This window comes from Halichoerus grypus, chromosome 9 (assembly GCF_964656455.1).
Source record: "Halichoerus grypus chromosome 9, mHalGry1.hap1.1, whole genome shotgun sequence".
Classification (NCBI taxonomy): domain Eukaryota; kingdom Metazoa; phylum Chordata; class Mammalia; order Carnivora; family Phocidae; genus Halichoerus; species Halichoerus grypus.
The window spans coordinates 117,632,351-117,650,109 of record NC_135720.1 but is presented as its reverse complement, the minus strand read 5'-3'; the positions used below and the strand labels follow the sequence as shown (position 1 = coordinate 117,650,109).

The 17,759-nt window shown below is 49.1% G+C and overlaps 2 protein-coding genes across 5 annotated transcripts; one reads left to right on the top strand and one right to left on the bottom strand.

Moving 5' to 3' along the window:
- Positions 1–491: 491 nt before the first annotated feature.
- Positions 492–8,166, bottom strand: GNL1 (G protein nucleolar 1 (putative)). Of its 2 annotated transcripts, XM_036120392.2 has the most exons (12): positions 7,640–8,166; positions 7,072–7,237; positions 6,588–6,724; positions 6,279–6,430; positions 6,090–6,161; positions 4,912–5,119; positions 4,649–4,744; positions 4,048–4,242; positions 1,837–2,015; positions 1,598–1,760; positions 1,207–1,347; positions 492–841 (listed from the first exon to the last, which is right to left on the bottom strand). In XM_036120392.2, exons 1-12 carry the CDS (start codon positions 7,710–7,712, stop codon positions 600–602), a joined length of 1,824 nt encoding a protein of 607 aa, XP_035976285.1. In that variant the 5' UTR covers positions 7,713–8,166; the 3' UTR covers positions 492–599. The 2 variants fall into 2 exon arrangements, with proteins under 2 accessions (XP_035976285.1, XP_077911730.1); XM_078055604.1 differs by lacking the exon at positions 1,207–1,347.
- A 552-nt stretch (positions 8,167–8,718) lies between these two features.
- On the top strand, positions 8,719–14,024 carry PRR3 (proline rich 3). Of its 3 annotated transcripts, XM_036120404.2 has the most exons (5): positions 8,719–8,960; positions 9,647–9,709; positions 11,688–11,870; positions 12,226–12,516; positions 12,707–14,024. In XM_036120404.2, exons 1-5 carry the CDS (start codon positions 8,855–8,857, stop codon positions 12,811–12,813), a joined length of 750 nt encoding a protein of 249 aa, XP_035976297.1. In that variant the 5' UTR covers positions 8,719–8,854; the 3' UTR covers positions 12,814–14,024. The 3 variants fall into 3 exon arrangements, with proteins under 3 accessions (XP_035976297.1, XP_035976299.1, XP_035976298.1); XM_036120405.2 differs by lacking the exon at positions 11,688–11,870 and having other exon boundaries at positions 8,781–8,960; XM_036120406.2 differs by lacking the exons at positions 9,647–9,709; positions 11,688–11,870.
- The last annotated feature ends 3,735 nt before the right edge of the window (positions 14,025–17,759 follow it).

Sequence of the window (17,759 nt, the reverse complement as noted above, 5' to 3'; positions counted from 1 at the left end):
GGCCCTGTCTGCGCATCTTTATATGCTCAGTGCTTAGCAGAGATCCAGACACACAGTTGGTCCTTGATAAGTATTTGTTGAATTTGAATAAATCCTATAAAAAGCTCACACGGAGACATCAGCTTGTCACACCTCTTATCACTTCTGCTCCAAAAAGCTCCTTACTAGTAGACCTTAGTAGACCCAGGTCTAGCAGCAGGGGGGCACACAAGAGAGAAGGAATGGCACAAACTCCGAAAGAGGGTTGGATTCAGACCAGGCCTCAAAGCCTGAAGTGACTTCCCCTCCCCATGTTGATAATGGGATTCATACGGTGCAGGGTGGGAGAGTGAGCAGAGACAGTGGATTTCAGGGCCTTACAACCCAGTGAATTAACCCCTAAGAGAACTCTTCCTTCCCCAAGAGGGGAAAGAAAGGAGAAGAGGAGAGAGGCCTCCCACAGCTGGTGGCTAAAACAGCCGCTCTCACCTCAGTCCATTCGGGGAAGGGGCTACAAAGCAGACAATCTTTATTCACAACTGGGGCAGCAGAGGGGAGGTACCCCCAGGTCAGTCCAAAAGCAGAGACGCTGGGTGGAGCAAATGGAGCAGGGTAGGGACTCAGCACTCGTCCTCTCCCAGTAGGGCATAAGGGTTTCGGGCAGCCAGGCTGGACCCTGGAGCTGAAGTTGGGGTGTCCTCATCCCCTTCCCCCTCCTCATCCGCATCCCGGTCCTCCTCTCCCTCCTCCTCACAGGAGCTGCTCAGCTCTTCTTCTTCCTCCTCCTCCTCGTCACCTGCTGGCCCCACCCTGCCCTGCAAAACCACCAGCTCTGTGGTCTCCGGATGGGACTCCCAGGTGCCTGGGGAACCAAAACAAGAAAGGAAAGTTTTAAGCAAGGAACTAAAGCCAAAGAAAGGTGGGGAAGACGCAAAGACTAAGAGTAACAATTGGTTTTGCAGCCGCCAGCATTCGCCCGTTCATTCATTCAGACTCCTAGGTGCTGGGCACTGAACAGCAGCTCCGCCTACATGAGCTCTCCACCGCCGCCTGACCAGGGGACAACTACCACCCTGCCTTTGCGGATCAGGAAACTGTCTCAAAGACGCTTAAGGAACACAGAGCTGGCCGACAGGTACAGAATCCAGGCCTGACCCTCGTTCTGTGTGGCCACAAAGCCCACACCCTTCTGCCTACAGTATAGCACAAGAACACTGGCTGTCTGACCTTTCTGTTCACTGTAGCCCGGGGGATGAAAACACAGGCTGAGGCGGCCGTCCAGTGCCAGCCGTAGGAGGCTATTGGCTGCTCTGTACACATCGTTCCGCGCTGCCTTAGCTGTCTTATAACCACGCTTCTCTGCCCAGGCTGGAGAGAGAGAAGACAATAGTGGGGAGGGAAGCCATTAACTGGGCCCAGTCGCCACCACCCCATTCCCATAACACAGCTCTTCCAGTTTTCTCCAGAACATCCCAGGCCACTGATCTTGCAGGCCCCACGACAGAAATCCAGGCATGAGTAGCCAGGTGCTTCACCAATGGCAGAACCTCTGAGGAGAGGTGAGGAGACAGGCAGGGTTCAGGGTAAGGGGAGGGGAAACCAGGAACATGAAGCCCACCTTCACAGATGTCCCAGGCACACCAGGGGTGTTCTGCTGAGGGATCCTTGGCCTCTGGGTGGCGCAGGCGGAGCAGGACCTGCACAGGGATTCGGGAGGCCAGGTAGCCCACGGCAGTGTATGGCTCTTGGATTTGGGCAATGGGGTAGATCCCTGCCAGAACCTGAGGGGAAACAAAACGCTCAGTCTGTTCCTGACCTCCTGCCTCTTCTCCCTCCCTGCCCCCTCTGCCCTCATACCTGTAACTGCCTGGGCAGAAGGGATGGGAATATGAGGCCAGGGCAGTCACAGAGCTTCACAGAGGGGGTGAGAAAGTAGGTCTGAAAATATCTGGTGTGGCCGGGAGTTCTGGAGACACTCACAACCTTCCTGCCCACCAGCCCGTTGATCAGAGAGGACTTGCCCACATTGGGGAAACCTAAGGCAGGCAAGAAAAATTAACATTGGACAGTGCCCTACTCTGCGACAGGCAGGATGCAGTACTGTAGCCATAGATAAAAAGGGAAGTAAGGCACAGAAATTAAGGAAGCAGTATAACCCTGCATATTTCAAATCAGACTCTGGGCCGCCAGGGCTGAATCCTGGCGTCTCCACTTATCAGTTTTGTAACCTCAAAGCAATTCACTTCATTTTCTGAGCCTCTGTTTCCTCATTTTACAAGTGCAGATACCTTCAAGCTCAAAGTGGTCAGGATTAAATACGACTGTGTGGTTCAGTGCCTGCAGTACACTAAATGCCCAATACAAGTGAGACATGCAGCTCATAATCATCGGAACTTCTCCAGGGAGAAGACTGGAAACCCTTGAGGCTCACTGCCACTCTCTTCAGGACCACCTCCATCACTCTGGGTGACTTTGGTATCTGCACAGGTGGCCTGTTTAGCACCCTGGCCTCTCAGTGCCAGCATCTATCTTCCAAAGGTCATTTCCAACTACCCACTGCCATGGTCATACACTGGATCTGGTCAATTCACACCTCCAAAATCTCAACTGCAAGCACCACTCTCTGCCCTGATATCCTATCATTCCAGCTCACTTATTCTGTTCCTCAGTTCCAATAAATCTTCACTATTCCATACAGGACTCATGTCCTCACTTCCCTTCTTACCCAACTGAGATACCATGACCCAGCTCTACAGCCAGCCCCTTTCACAGACCATGAACTCCCAAGTCCTGCCCCTCTCCTCCATCTTACTTATTCCCATGGCTCCCATCTCCCAATGCTCTGACACTCTGGCTTGTCCCATAATCACCAAGCTCGCTCCCACATCAAGATCTTTTCATTTACTGATCCCTTGGCCTGGAAGGCCCTTTTCCCCTATCTCCAAATGGCTACTTCCTCTCAACATCCCGGGTTCTTCTCAGAGGAGGCTTTCCATGAGAACCCTCCTCTCTAGGTCACTCTCTACTCCCTTTCATTGCCCCTAAATAATATGATTTCAAATCATGAATCAATTCACTTCCAAAGCAATAAGCTCTGTGATAGTAGGGACTTTCCTGCCACTTTCATGGCAGCTTAATGTGCTCCTGGAACACCCCCTGGCACTTAGTAAATATTTGCCGATAACTAGAAGTAAATCTAAGCTCAGGACTGCCTGTGCCACAGAAAATGCTCTCCCTTACATAACTCTGAACACAGAGAAGTTACTGCAGACGCTTGAAAGAGTGGACACCCCACCTCCCACCCTTGCCAGGGAGAAGCAGGAGAAAAGGACTGGAAAGGGTGCCATCTGTCAGCAGTCAGGTAGGTTGTTGCCAGGACAAAAAGAAGACTAAAGTCAGGAGCGTTTCCAAGGAGCCCAACTAACTACTCTACTCTCCTTAATTTGATTCCCCTATCACCTCAGATGCCACAACTTTGCCCAAATCGCTTCTTACCTCTCCCACCAACAAAGGAAAGAGGCCCTGGGCCCTAATCATACATTCCTTTCTTCCCCACCAAGAGCAGAGACAAGGCTCTTAATTCAGGGAAGATTCTCCTTGATGATAGACTTAAAGAGACAAATCTCAGAAAGATACTAATGCTAACTAAGCTTCTGCTAAGACTTAGTGATTTCTCTACTACAAATTGATGAATACCATGGAACAGTTAAGATATATGTCATTTAGAACAACGCCTGGTACCTGGTAAGCACCATGTAAATATTAAATTTTAACAATTGTGATTATTACTATTAACACTATTTGTCAGTCATCATTAGGCTATCCGTATGCTATTCTCTTCGTTCCTCACATCTGTTCTTCTAATTGGGTGTCAGCATCCTCATTCTAAAAATCAAAATAACTAAGATTCAGAGTGAGTAAATAACTTGCTCAAAATCAGTACAGAGCTAAGAAAAGCCTGAATTTAACTCAAGGGTGCCAGGATCTTTCCACTATTGCCGACACTTCCCTTTTCTGAAACTCTGTACTTCAGAGGAGGCCGCCATGCATGGGCCACCACTTCCTTACCCACACAGCCGATGGTCACCACCCCATCTTTGTAGCGCTCCCGGGTTGGGCCGGTTGGCTCCATCGCTGAGTCAGTCTGCTGCTCCACCAGGACTGCAGGTCCATCCTCCTCTTCCTCCTCCTCCCCAGAGCCATTTCCCCAGGTGGCCCCTGCCACATCTCGGGCAATCTTCTCCCGCCAGCTGCTCAAATCCACTGTCAGGGAAGGAGAAGATGAGGAAGGTTCTCCCCAGGGCCACCACAGATGACCGCACAGACTATGCACTGCACAGCTGATCTAACTGGCACCCTCTGCAGTTGGAGAGTGCCAACCTACATGACAGATTCTCCCTAGCCTTCACTTGACCCCACCCAGAAATCATGTGAATTTTTGAGTTTCAGAAAAATACTGGGAAGACTGAAGGCAACAGACCACTGGGGCTCCTGCCTACCTGCTGCCTTTGTTGCCACCAAGTCAGTTTGCTCCCTCTTCTATCCCTCCCCCTGGCTGCTCACCTACATCCATAATAGAAAGGACTAACTTCAGGGAAGGTAAGCAAAATGACTCCAGGCCTTGGGTCACCCCCAAATCCTTCCACAGCTCCCCTCTAAGAGTATATACCTTTCCCTGCAGTGATGGCTTCACAGGCTCTCAGCAACTGCTCTGGCCCCAGGGCCCGAGTCCAACCTCTCCCCCGCCTCCGACTCTTCTTCAAAACTGAGATCAGAGGGCACAAGTGTTAGTGCATGGGCTTATGCACCCCATCTCACCCACCACCCTTAGGCCCAAGATCAGGTACTCCTTTGTCAACGAGGCTCTCTGTTCTCCCTGTTGTCCCCTGCCACCCCACCTCTCCCATGCTGCCTTCTTCATTGCCCACTCACCGCTACTAGGGTCCTCTGGGGTGCGGGGGTCCCGAGGGAAAGAGGTAAAAAGGACTATGTGGAGCTGGGGATAGTGTTGGTGAAAATAATGCTTCCAGGCAACCACGAGAGCCGGTGGGGCTAGATCCACCTTGTTCAGGACCAAGATCAAGGCCAACCCAAGTTCTCCAGTCACGTACTCGTAAAGTGCTGGTGGGAAATTCACAACCTGGGACAGGGTTGGTGAGAGGAGGGAGCAATCAGAGGTCAACCCAGAGTTCTCTGCCTCCAGCTCCCCACTCACCAGGCACCACTCAGAGACAAGACTCTGGTGGTAGCAGATTCTGGGGCAAAAGAGTAAATCAGCAAAACTGAACTAGAAAAATAAAGTAGCAGTAAGCAATACCTGTGCATCTGTCTCTGGGGGACTTCTTACAGGTCCTGATTAGGGATAGAAATGAGCCAAAAACAGGACAAGGAAACAGTGATACCTAGCACACTGGCGTAAAGGTTGGGGTCAGGCATGGGGGTGGGGGTTGGGATAAAACTTAATACCTGTTTTTGTGTGCACACAACGATCTGCATGTATATGCATGCACGTATACTCATGCACATGTCTGCAGGCTTGTGATGAGCATGTGTGAGTGCGTGTGAGCACACACACATGTCTGTATGTGCACGAGGGCATGTATACGTGCCGTTAAGGACTTCCAACCTAAATGTCCCCAGAGACCTCTTTCTCCCACTAGAGGACAGCAATGGAGTGGCAGAGCCAGGTTAACACAAGGGTTGTCCAGCAGCCAAGTTTAGAGCCTTAACCACTATCCTAGCCTTCCATGTAAGGCTGAGTTCTGTAGTGACTGATGTGGTGGGGCGGGGGAAGCCCCCAACTGCCTTCACAGAATCCCACGGAGCACCACACTAGAACTTTCTATTGGTTTAGCTATGGTGGAATGAAAACGGGATACGTAGTTCTTTATCAAAGGAAGTAAAGAAGAGAGTCTGTTAACCAGAGCAGGAGTGACAAGCTGTGACACTGATGAATAAAGGACTGAGTTCCTCACTGCAGACATCACTATGAGGTAGAGAAGACTAGAAAAGAAAGATACCTCTCCATCTCCCAACTCCTGCCTCTGCCCTTTACCCCACAAGAATCTTCCTCCCCCATCCCCCTTGTCACCCTCACCCCCAGTACTCACTGGATGTCGGGTATCAGTGATAAGCAGAATAATGTCAGACATCTCCAACACACGCCACAGCTGCCTCCATGTCTGAAAAGACAAGATCAGTGGAAGAGTACCTAAGTCCAGAATTCCTCTCCTGACTGACCCCAGACCAATTGGACCAAGGGTCACTATGCCCAACTCCTGTCCCCACTCCATTCTCACCTCCAGATTATGTTCAAAGTAGCTGAGTTTCTCAGAGGTGTAAGCCCCATGAATCTTCCCAAGATACTCCTGGAAGCTCCGTTCCTCCTGGCTCATTAGCTGCTCTTTGGACATCTCATAGCTCCAAGGAGGACGTCGGGGAAAGTCCAGGACTGGGAAGTTAAGAAAAACTCCAAGTAAGTCCGAGAATAGTTTCAGGGCTCAAGAGTGGATCCCAGACCTCTCACCCCTCACAGTCAGCTTTTCCTCCTCCAACCTCCTTCCCCCAGCCCATTGCCTCTCCCAAACATCCAGGTGTTGAGCTCTCACCTGAGCCAGGCTGATAGACCTCCCGGATGTCCAGCTCCAGCAGCTCAGCACCGCCCGGCTGTAGCACTTGCTCGCGGGCTGCCCTCTTTCTTCTTTCCACCTCCTCGCGGCTATCTCGCTCAAAATGCAGCCGGTATCTAATGGGACAGGGACCGCAGCATTTCTTGCAATCCCGTGGCCACAAACTCCCCTCCGTAGAGCTTTCTCTCCAGAGTTGTTCAAGTCTCCTCTCAGTCGACTCTCCCTCCAGTACCTCTCCCGCAACACTCGGCCTTCCCCTAAACCTCGCCCTTTTAAAAGCCAAGAACTCTCTCCAGCCCCTCCGGTAGGGAGGATTGTGGCCCGCTCCGGTGAGCCAGCTGCCTGCGGATACTCGGCATCCCAGTCCCTCCTCCTCCACCAGCAGCAGCCAGCTTTTCCCCCCAACACTCTCACTTCCGGGTAGGCGGGGATGCCCCGGCCAGCGCCCCCTGCCTGCTCTCACCGATTTGGGTCATAGCTTCGAGGACCCAGCCCCTGGGAAGGCTGCTGGTTGAGCCTGCGGATTTGATGGGTCACAGATTCCCCGTCCGAGGTGTCGGTCTGCTCCTCCCGCCGCTCCCGGCTCCCGCTGCGGCTGTTGGAACTGGATCGCAGCCCATCTTGAAGCCCTGCGGGGAGGAGGCGGTGACGCCAATATGGGACGGCTCTAAGGGGCCGTAAGACCCCCGCCCCGGTCTGTGTGGCTTCCCCTCACACCACCCCACTTCTTTTGAGGCCCGATCCTTCCACCATCCTGCCCAAGACCCTACCGGATGTGCGTGGGGGGGGGGGGAGTCATTCCTCCTCCAGGGACCTGCGGGGATGGCGCCCCGTTCGAGCTGGAGGGATTCCCCTCCCCCAATTCTCCATCCTTTCCCACCCCTTCCAGGGAGACTGGGGTGAGAGAATCCCGATCGTCGGCACGCGGCCAACACCCACTCCCACGCCCCGCAGGGATGCGGCGGGCACACCCCTCCTTCCAGAGGTGCGGGAGCCCGAGCCCCGCCCCCTCCCCTCGCTACCGCACTGACCTCGCTTCCGCTCCCGCTTGTCCTGCAACTGCTTCTTCTTTTGCTTCACGCTGAAGGGCTTCTTTCTCGGCATGGCCTGGACCAGTCACCTGGCCCACCCTCCGCCGAGCTCCCGCCGCCTCAACTGACTCCCCCCCACCCCCCCGGGCAACCCCCGCCGCAAAGGCCTGGGACCCTAGAGGGGGCGGGGCTATGAGGTGACGTCAGCGGGCGGGCCTGGCCGATTTGCCCCCCCGTTGCCTGGGTGAAGGCGAAGGAAATACGGCCACTTCCTTCTGGGAGCGAGGCAAGACGAGGATGCGGGGTGGGCTACCCGCACGTGAGAGTCAGTGGCACGGAGAGGGCGCAGCAGCTGCGAGGGAGGAGGCGCGCGTGGGAGGATCAAGCTAACTTCGTCACGGACGCTACCAACTCGCGTTCGGAGGAGGGGGGAACGTGTGTCACCATTACCTTGCGCGCTGGGGGGGAAGCTACCACTCACCTGGAGGGGGCGGTGGAGCGGAGGGCGGGTCCTACCACCTGGGAGAAAGAGGAGCGTGGATGCGCTGAACCTACTCTACCACCCCCACCCCGGGCTTGACCTTAATGGAAAGACGGGACTGCGCGTCCCGGGAATGAAGTCCAGTTGCTCGTCTACGCTGGGGGCGGGGTCAGACGTCTCGAGGGGCGGGTAGCGGTCTGAAGAGTCCTGGGACCCAAATTCCTTGTGGGAGCGATAAGGAGCAGGTTTACAGATCATAAAGGCAAGCGCAGGCGAGGAAGGAGACCCAGGTGGGACAAGGATTTTTGGAGAGAGGTCAGAGGGCATGAAGTTGTGACTGCAGCCGTTACCATAGTAACCGGGAACCGGATGTGGCGATCTTAAGGGGCGACAGCTCTCTCAGGTCTTCTGGCCCGAGAGCCTATCGACTCTATGGCACACAATGAGGAGCCGGTTGTGGGTTTTTTTTCAGCGAGGGGATAAGAGAGGAATTCTTCAAAGCATTTATAGGAACGCAACAAAAAGAAGGCTTGAAACTGCCTCTGTGCCTGGCAGAGACCGAGGGAGGCGTTTTATGAGAGAATGAGCCGCACAAAAGCTCCTCGGAGCCTTCCGGAAGTGAAATGGCGGGAGCCTCAGCCTCTCCATCCACCCCCCGGAAGCGGAAATAGAATCCCAGCGTGCCCCTTCCTCACTGCCCTCCAAATCCCGCTGCAGCCATTGCCGCAACCACGATGCCGAAACGAAAGAAGCAGAATCAGCAGCAGCCGCCGCCACCGCAGCAGCCCCCGCTGCCAGAGCGGGAAGAGACTGGAGACGAGGAGGATGGGAGTCCCATCGGTGAGGAGCTCGGGAGGGGTGTGCACATGCCTGTCAGCTGGCCGAGGCGAGGGGTTAAGGTCTGAAAAGGTGCGGGGGAGGGGGCTCTAACGGAAGGAGGAAGGGCGCAAGCGCTGGGGCGGGGATAGGAGGCTGTCCGGTGTGGAACCCTGAGCGAGTTCTCTTCCTTGACCCCTCAACTTCGATCCCGCCTCTAACCTTTCTGAAGAAGGCAGGGGAGGAGAGGATAAAGAGCTCGTGTGCGCAGTCGCAGAACGGCAAGGGAGAGGGGGCCCTAGAGAGGTTGCAGATTGCGATGACTAGGATAACAATTTGTTACCAGACTTGCACAGGGAAGGTAGAAGTGCTGCCTTCCCTAAACTACTCTGGGGCGGGGGGGATCGTTCTGATTGGCCAGCAGTTAAAGAGAGGGATTGGATTACTTCTGGAATCACCTGGGATGTTTTGGGTAGCAACTATGTAAGGGAAAGAGAAAGATACCCTTCCCGCATTATCTTTTTTTTTTTTTTCAAACTAGAAACGCTTTTTTGAGGAAAGGGCAGGGAGATTTGCCTGAGAACTTGTAACACTGCTGAGAATGTATCTGGCTTTACTGATTGAATTAAGAAATGAGTAGTAAAAAAACATAAGAGGATCATCGGTACGTTAGTTTATTCTGATGACTATACTTTCATATCTACTCTTAGGACCACCCAGTCTTCTGGGCCCTCCCCCCATGGCCAATGGAAAGCCTGGTGACCCCAAGTCAGGTGAGGATGAGGGGGCTCTGATTCTTTGATTAGGTCCTGGAGAAGGGAGCAACGGAAGGACTAAAACCCAGGAGGACTTAAAACCAAAAGATCAGGGATTCTGTACAGAAATGAATGGAGAGATGTTATATATTCACAGATTGGAAAGCTCAATGTTATACAAATGTCACTTATTCCCAAATTGATCTATAGATTCAATGCATTTCCAGTTACAATCCCTATAATGGAAATAAGCATTCTGTGTTATTACATGGAAATGCAAAGGATCAGGCTGAGAGACTGCAAATACAGTCTTGAAGTAGGAGGACTTACCCTGAATATCACTATTTACTGTAGACCTATATTAGTTATGGTGTGGTATTGGCACAACAACAGACCTAAAAGTCAATAGCCCGGTACAAAAAGTCCAGTAATAGGTCTGCACATACGTAGACACCTCATTTATGATGAAGATGGAGCTGAAATAGTGGTCATTTCAGTAAATGATGCTGGATTAATTGGATATTCATGGGGGGGGAATGAATTCTGACCTCCTATTCATATTGTATGTAAACATCAACTCCAAGTGAACGGTAGATCTAAGTGTTAAAGGTAAAGAAAAATATTTTCATGGTCTTGGAGGAGATAGAAGTTCCTAAACAGACCAGAAACATTATAAAGATTGATAAACTGAACTACATTAAACTTTTATTAATCAAATGGCACCATTAAGAAATTAATAGGAAGTCATAGAGTAGAAAATATTGGCAATAAGTAGAACCGATAAAGAGCTTGTATCTAGGATATACACAGGACTCTTTTAGACAACCTGTTAGAAAAATGGGCAAAATATCAGAACTCTCTCAAAAACAGATCTAAATGACCAAGAACATGTGAACAAGAACTCAGTATCATTAGTTGTTAAATAATCACAAGACGAAAACATAACACTTAAGACCCTTGTGCATGTTGGTGAGATTGTAAAATGGTGCAATTCTATGGAAAACACTACGGAGTTTCCTCAAAAAAAATTAGAAATAGAACTACCACGTGATCCAGCATTCCCACTTCTGGGTATATGTCCAAAAGAATGGAAAGCAGGATCTTGAAGAGATACTTGCACACTCATATTCGTAACAGCACTATTCATAATAGCCAAGAGCTGGAAGCAACCCAGATGTTCATTGACAGATGAATAAACAAAATACATATATATATATACACACATACATATTCATACAACGGAATATTACACAGCCCCCAAAAGGAACGGAATCTTGTCACATGCTACAGCATGGACGAACCTTCAAGCCATCTTGCTAAATGAAACAAGCCAATCAAAACAAGACAAATGTATAATTCCACTTATGAGGTATTTAAAGTAGTCAAATTCATAGAAGCAAAGTAGAATGGTGGTTACTAGGAGCTGGGTGGAGGGGGAGAAGGAGAGTTGTTTAGTAGCTATAGAGTTTCAGTTTTGCAAGATGGAAAAGTTCTAAAGATCTGTTTCACAACAATGAGAATTTACTTCACACTACTAAAACATGCACTTAAAAATAGTTAAGATGGCAAATCTTTGGCACCTGGCTGGCTCAGTCGGTAGAGCATGCCACTCTTGATCTCAGGGTTGTGAGGTCGAGCCCCACGTTGGGCATAAAGTTTGCTTTAAAAAAAAAAAAAAGCAAATTTTACGTTACATTACATGTACAAATTTAACGTTACATGCTCCACAATTTAAAAGAAAAAAAACCTCTCCAGAATGGCAAAAATGAAAAAAATCGACAATACTAAGTGTTGTCAAGGCTATGGAACAATTGCCGGTGGGAGTGTAAATTGGTACAGCCACTTTAAAAAAGAAAGTTTGACTTCATTAAACTTTAGCATACATATACCCTAGGACCCAACAATACCTCTACTACGTTTATACTCAACAGAAATGCATACATATGTGTAACAAAGACATGTATAAAAATGTTCATAGCAGCATTTTTCGTTATAGCCCCAAACTGGAATCCACCCACATGTCCACCATCAGTAGAATGGATAAATAAGTTGTTGTGTGTGCATGCAATGGGATACTACACTGCAATGAAAATGAACGAACTCCTGCTACAGGCAACCTGGATGAATCTCACAAACACGATGTTGAGCGAAAGGAGCCAGACAGAAAAGAATGCAGACTGTATGATTCCATTTATGCGAAGTTCAAAAACAGGCAAAAACTAACCTATGGTGCTAGAAGTCAGGATAGTGGTTACCTTTGGGGAGGAGGGTGGAATAGTGGGGCAGGAGGGGCACAAAGGGGGGGAGGAATTGCGAGTACTAAGAAGGCTCTATCCCTTCACCTGGGTGGTAAAAACACAGGTGTGTTTACTTTGATGGTAATTGAGTTGTACACTTAAAACTGGTGTATTTTTCTGTATGTATATTGTACTTCAATAAAAAGTAAACAAACAAAAACACAGGGCTTCCTTATCCGGATTAAGCTGGCCACTGATCACCTTTCCATGTCTTTCTTTCTCTCTCCTTCTCTCCAGCTCTTCACAGAGGTCCTCCAGGATCAAGGGGACCAATGATTCCACCACTGCTGAGTCTCCCACCTCCTCCCCGGGGCAGAGGCCCAATTCGGGGAGGCCTAGGCCCCAGGTGTGGCCCATATGGTCGTGGTTGGTGGGGGGCCAATACTGAACCTCCTTTTCCTGGACCAGGCCATGGGGGTCCTTCCAGGGGAGGCTTTCACAAAGAGCAGAGAAATCCTCGAAGGCTCAAAAGTTGGTCTCTTATCAAAAATACCTGCCCGCCCAAGGATGGCCCCCAAGTTGTGGAAGGTGAGGTCCATTTTTTAATGCCTATACACATTTAATACCCATCACTCCCAGAATGCCTGTGACTCTACCATTCTAAAATGTCTGGAAATGGCAGGGAGTAGAAAATCTGACTGCCCTCTCTATCTCTGCTTTTTGTTACATTTGTTTCCTTTCTTATATTTTAAACTTACCAATTTTCACTTGTTTACAGACAAATCCAATCGCCCTGTCTGCCGACACTTTGCCAAAAAGGGCCACTGTCGATACGAGGACCTCTGTGCCTTCTACCACCCAGGCGTCAATGGACCTCCTCTGTGAGACTGTGCCTTCCCATCGAGGCTGGAAGGAGCCCTCTGACCCAGCGGCCATGTATTTCCCTGTGGCCCTGTGATGGCTACTGTGAGGCTGTTCCACCCACCACCCTCAGTCAGTGACACCCACCCCCATCCGCCACCTCCCCAATTTGGGGTCCAGAGCTGTGTTTCATCACTGGTGCCCAGTGTGTGGGCTTTCTTCTGATCCAGCCTCCAGAGACTCGCCTTCAGGACCCCATCTTTGCTCCCTTCAACTGCCTCCTGGATCCTCTTCCCCCTCGCCAACTGACTGCTGAACAGGAAACCTCTTTGGTGCTGTTTCTTGTGCATCTGTCCACCCAGCCCCCGGTACTGCCCTCGATTCCTGAGAGCCCTGGAGCAGTTTCCTACCATTCCCTTCTTCTAGCTGCTTGTTTTAAGTCCTTTTTATGTGACAGCCCCTACCCCCGAAGTTGCCAGTTGCTCTGTGAAACTCACCAGGTTGACCTGGGGTCAAGTATGGATGACGGGTGCAGAGTTACTCCCTGAAAGGCCACTCTCCCTGCTTTTGGATTTTGTAGTTTCTACGTCAGTAGCATGATCCCCACCGCTCTGGTCTGTGATCACTGTGCTTTGTGAAACTGTGCATCCCCTCGTACGTAGCCTTTCTCAGTGTCCGTGGCATCTTTGTGACTTCCCAACACTAGAGTAAGTTTTTCTGCCAAAATGAGTGAGGCTCTTGGTGCCCTCTAGACTTTCCGCACCTCCCAACATGGGAGAATTGTGAAACTTTCCACAAGACTGCCTCCCTGGTCTCCCCATTCTCCTGGTGTCGGTTTTTCTGGGTTTGACACAAGCCCATGAGATGTCCTCTGAAGCCTCTGACGGGCTACCCTATTTCCTCTCCAGCCCACTTAGTTAGAGTACGTCATTGTGAGGCCACCAGCCCTTTCGTCTGAATTCTGTGAATCTCCACCCGGCCTACCTTTGGGTGGAACCTGGACAGTACTGTCGCCCTCATCTAACCTTCTTCCCTACATCCCTGGCACTGGTTGTTTTCTGTGAAAACGGCAGTGAACAGGTTCGGTTTTGAACTGGCCCTGAGGAAATGGGTCAGGAGTTGTGTGGGCAAGACGGAAGGATGAGAGCCGTTGGAGAACTGAGAATGAATTTTTTTTCTTTTTAACATTTTTTTATATTAGTAATAAATGCAGTGGAAACAAGCATTTTCTTCAATCCCTGTGTTCCAGTCATCTCTGGAGGTGCAGATAAGGCTGTTCTTGTTGTAGTCACTTTATTCTTCCATTTGTTCATACACAGTGGTGATGGAGAAAGGAAAAGCTTGAGTTTCAGTCTGAAGGAACCAGCGAGGTCCCATTAACCTGTAAGCATCAAACACACCAGGCTGCATTACGTTCAAGAGTAAGGTTTTAGAGGAGAAAGGAAAGGCCAAGTATCCATGGAGTAATTTTTTAATATTCTACCCATGTTTGTAGGTTTGATGTTTTTGGAGTTGTAATGGCTAAAACGGTCTTTCAACAAATATTTGTAGATTTGAATGTGGCCCTGACAATATATTAGACACTAGAAATAACAGAACTAAAACCAATGAATTTAAATCTACAGGGGAGACACGTTTATCAAAAAATCATGAATATGTGTAAGGTCACACCTGTCAAAAGTGAGACATAATGAAAAGGGAGTCGGTAATAAAGGGAGACTAGGAAGGTGACATCTGAGACGAGCTCTGACGGACAAGCAGGAGGCCTGAGGTGGAAGAGTAAAGTCCAAGCTAAGGTGTTTGCTAAGAAATGGGGAGAGTAGGAGATGAGGCAGAAGGAAGAAGAGCGAAACCACTCAGGGCCTTGCAGAACAAAGATTTGGGTCTTTTTCTTAATACCAAAGCCTTTGAAGGGTCTTAGGCAGGTTGATATGGATTAGATCCGTTTCTCAACAAGATTGACTCAATGTATGGAGCTGACCAGGCTTGGAAGTGCCTTCAAAGGTAACTTCAGTAGTCCAGGTGAGTTATAGTATAGACTTGGGTAGTGGAACAGGAGAAAAGTAGATATTTGAAAATAAGAGATCAAAATGAAAGTATTTCAGGTTTATCAGGGTAGTTCTGGCTTGCATAACTAACATTTAAAAAGAAAGGGAGAAAACAATGCTAGGAATTTGAAATTACTGAGTTTGAGCTGCCTTTTAAGATCTCCGATAGGAGAGAGAAAATAGGTGGGTATACAGGTTTGGTATTCATATTAAAACTAGTGATATAAATGTCTTCTGCATATCTGAGTGTTTTACAGTATAGGTGGTAGTTAAACCATGAGCATGGAAACATTGATTAAGTACCTACTATGACCCAGTTTATCAGCTTTTAAGTTCAGTTGTAACAGAAACCAAAGGTAGTCTTAAAGCAAAATAGAAGTTTATTTCATACAGTTCAAGAGGTAGACAGCCCAAGGTATCAGGCCACTACCTCAGGTATTCAGAACCCCTCCCCCCAGGTTTCAGCTCCACAATTACTGGGGTCAGATCCTCCTATTCATGGTTTGGGAAGTGAAGATAGCTTATCCATGTTCCAATTCTCAGTATGCACCAGGAAGGGCAGAGGACACCAGCTGTCTTGGAGGAAATTTCCTTAAAGCTAATACAGCTCTTCAACTTTATGCCACTGACCGTAATAACTAGTCTTCCTGGCTGCCACTGAAGCTTGGATAAGTGATCTTTATTCAAGCAGCTATGTGCTAAGCAAAATACTGGACTTTCAGGATGAACATCCTCTATTAGCCCCTCTGCTAAAATTTCGGGATGCGGTAGAGAGTAAGACTAAAAGTGTCAATGCCCTCCAGCCAAAGACCACCAGGAACACACCCATAGTCAAGCAACTGGATATATTAACTCCGCAGAGGTTATCTCACTAGAAGAGGTTAGGAATGACAGGACTAGGGTTTGTGCTAGGTGATTTGGGGGGAAGGTTCAGGGAAGCGAAATTGTTCTGGGTTGGGTGCTATCAGGAAGTGAGGGCAATATAATCTCATATAGAAGGAGGGAGAAATGAAACATGGCTAAAAGTGTAGCTGGTCAAAAAAAGCCGTCATTTTAGTGGAGAGGGGGCTGTTTAATATTTATGGTGTTTGTAGAGTGACCTTGTCTTTGTGCTTAGAGAAGATTATTAACTTTGTCATACTTCATGACAGTCACAGTAGCCTTGGCTGACATTGGTGTTCTGTGAGGTTATGTTCAACCTGAGCACCATGGCCAAGCTGTTAGAATCAGGCCAATTCCCAGTTGTCAGGGGCTGTTCTTCTTAAAAGTGAACACATGAATAATTACAGGTTGTGATTAATGATATTAAGGAAATAAATGAGGTACCGTATAGAGAATAATGGTTGGGGGCTACTTAAGATGTGGTGGTTGGGTAGAACTCTCTGAGGAATCCGTTGCTGAAGTCACCTGAGAGGAGAATGTCAAGTGGGAAGAAGAGAGGGCCCAGGACAGCCCGGAGGAGGGCTGACATTTGGTGGCCAAGTAAGAATGAGGATGAAACCGACAAGGAGATGGAGGAGGGTTGGCCAGAGGGGGTTGGGGAGATATCTCAGAGTGTAGTGTCTTCTCTTTGCTTAATAAATATATTTTTTGAATAAATGAAGTAGACATGGCTTGCTGATGAGGGGGAATGAAGAAAGAGAATGACCTTTCAGTTTGGGCCCAAGTAACTAAATGAAAGGTGGTGTGATTTCTTGATGGGAAACCTGGAAGAGACACAGGGTTAAGGAGTAAAAACAAGAGCTCAGTTTTATACATATTAATTTGAGATATTTATTAGAGATCTCAGAGAGGATGTCCAATAAGCAGTTGGATTTGTGAGCCTGGAGCTTAGGGCAGAAGTTGGGGTCAAGAAGAGAAATTTGGGGGGTGCCTGGGTGGCTGAGTCGTTAAGCGTCTGCCTTCGGCTCGGGTCATGGTCCCGGGGTCCTGGGATCAAGCCCCACATCAGGCTCTCTGCTCAGCGGGAAGCCTGCTTCTCCCTCTCCCACTCCCCCTGCTTGTGTTTCCTCTTTCACTATCTCTCTCTCTGTCAAATAAATAAATAAAATCTTTAAAAAAAAAAAATTGGGGGATCTTCATCAGTTATGGATGGTATTTAAAGTCATGAGACAGGGCACCTGGGTGGCTTAGTCGTTAAGCGTCTGCCTTCGGCTCAGGTCATGATCCTGGGGTCCTGGGGTCCTGGGATCAAGCCCCGCATGGGTCTTCCCTGCTCCGCAGGAAGCCTGCTTCTCCCTCTCACACTCCCCCTGCTTGTGTTCCGTCTCTCGCTGTGTCTCTCTCTGTCAAATAAATAAAATCTTTAAAAAAAAAAAAAAAAAGTCGGGGCACCTGGGTGGCTCAGACGTTAAGCATCTGCCTTCGGCTCAGGTCATGATCCCAGGGTCCTGGGATCGAGCCCTACATCGGGCTCCCTGCTCCGCGGGAAGCCTGCTTCTCCCTCTCCCACTCCCCCTGCTTGGGTTCCCTCTCTCGCTGTATCTCTCTCTGTCAAATAAATAAATAAAATCTTGAAAAAAAAATAAAAAATAAAGTCATGAGACATAAGTGGTAAGTCTAGATAGAGAATGTCAAAGAATGTGCCTCAAAACATTTAGACCTAAGGAGAAGCCAGGAAAGGAGGGAAAAGGAGCAGCCCTGAAATGGAAGGGAAACCTACAGAGAGCAGGATCCCTGAAAAAAAACCAAGGAAGTGGGAGTGATCATGTATGTGTGTCAAATGCTGCTGGGAGAGTAAGATAAAGACAGAGAATTGGCCCTCTATCTGTTGATCTTGGCAAGAATGGACTCATAATGGTATAGAGACAAGAGCATGGTTATAATGGTTTAAGGGGAGAACGGGAGCTGAAAGAGCTATGGGAGCATCTTGCTCCCACGTCTATTAAGTGGTACAGTTAGAAGCAAACCCAAATCTTGACT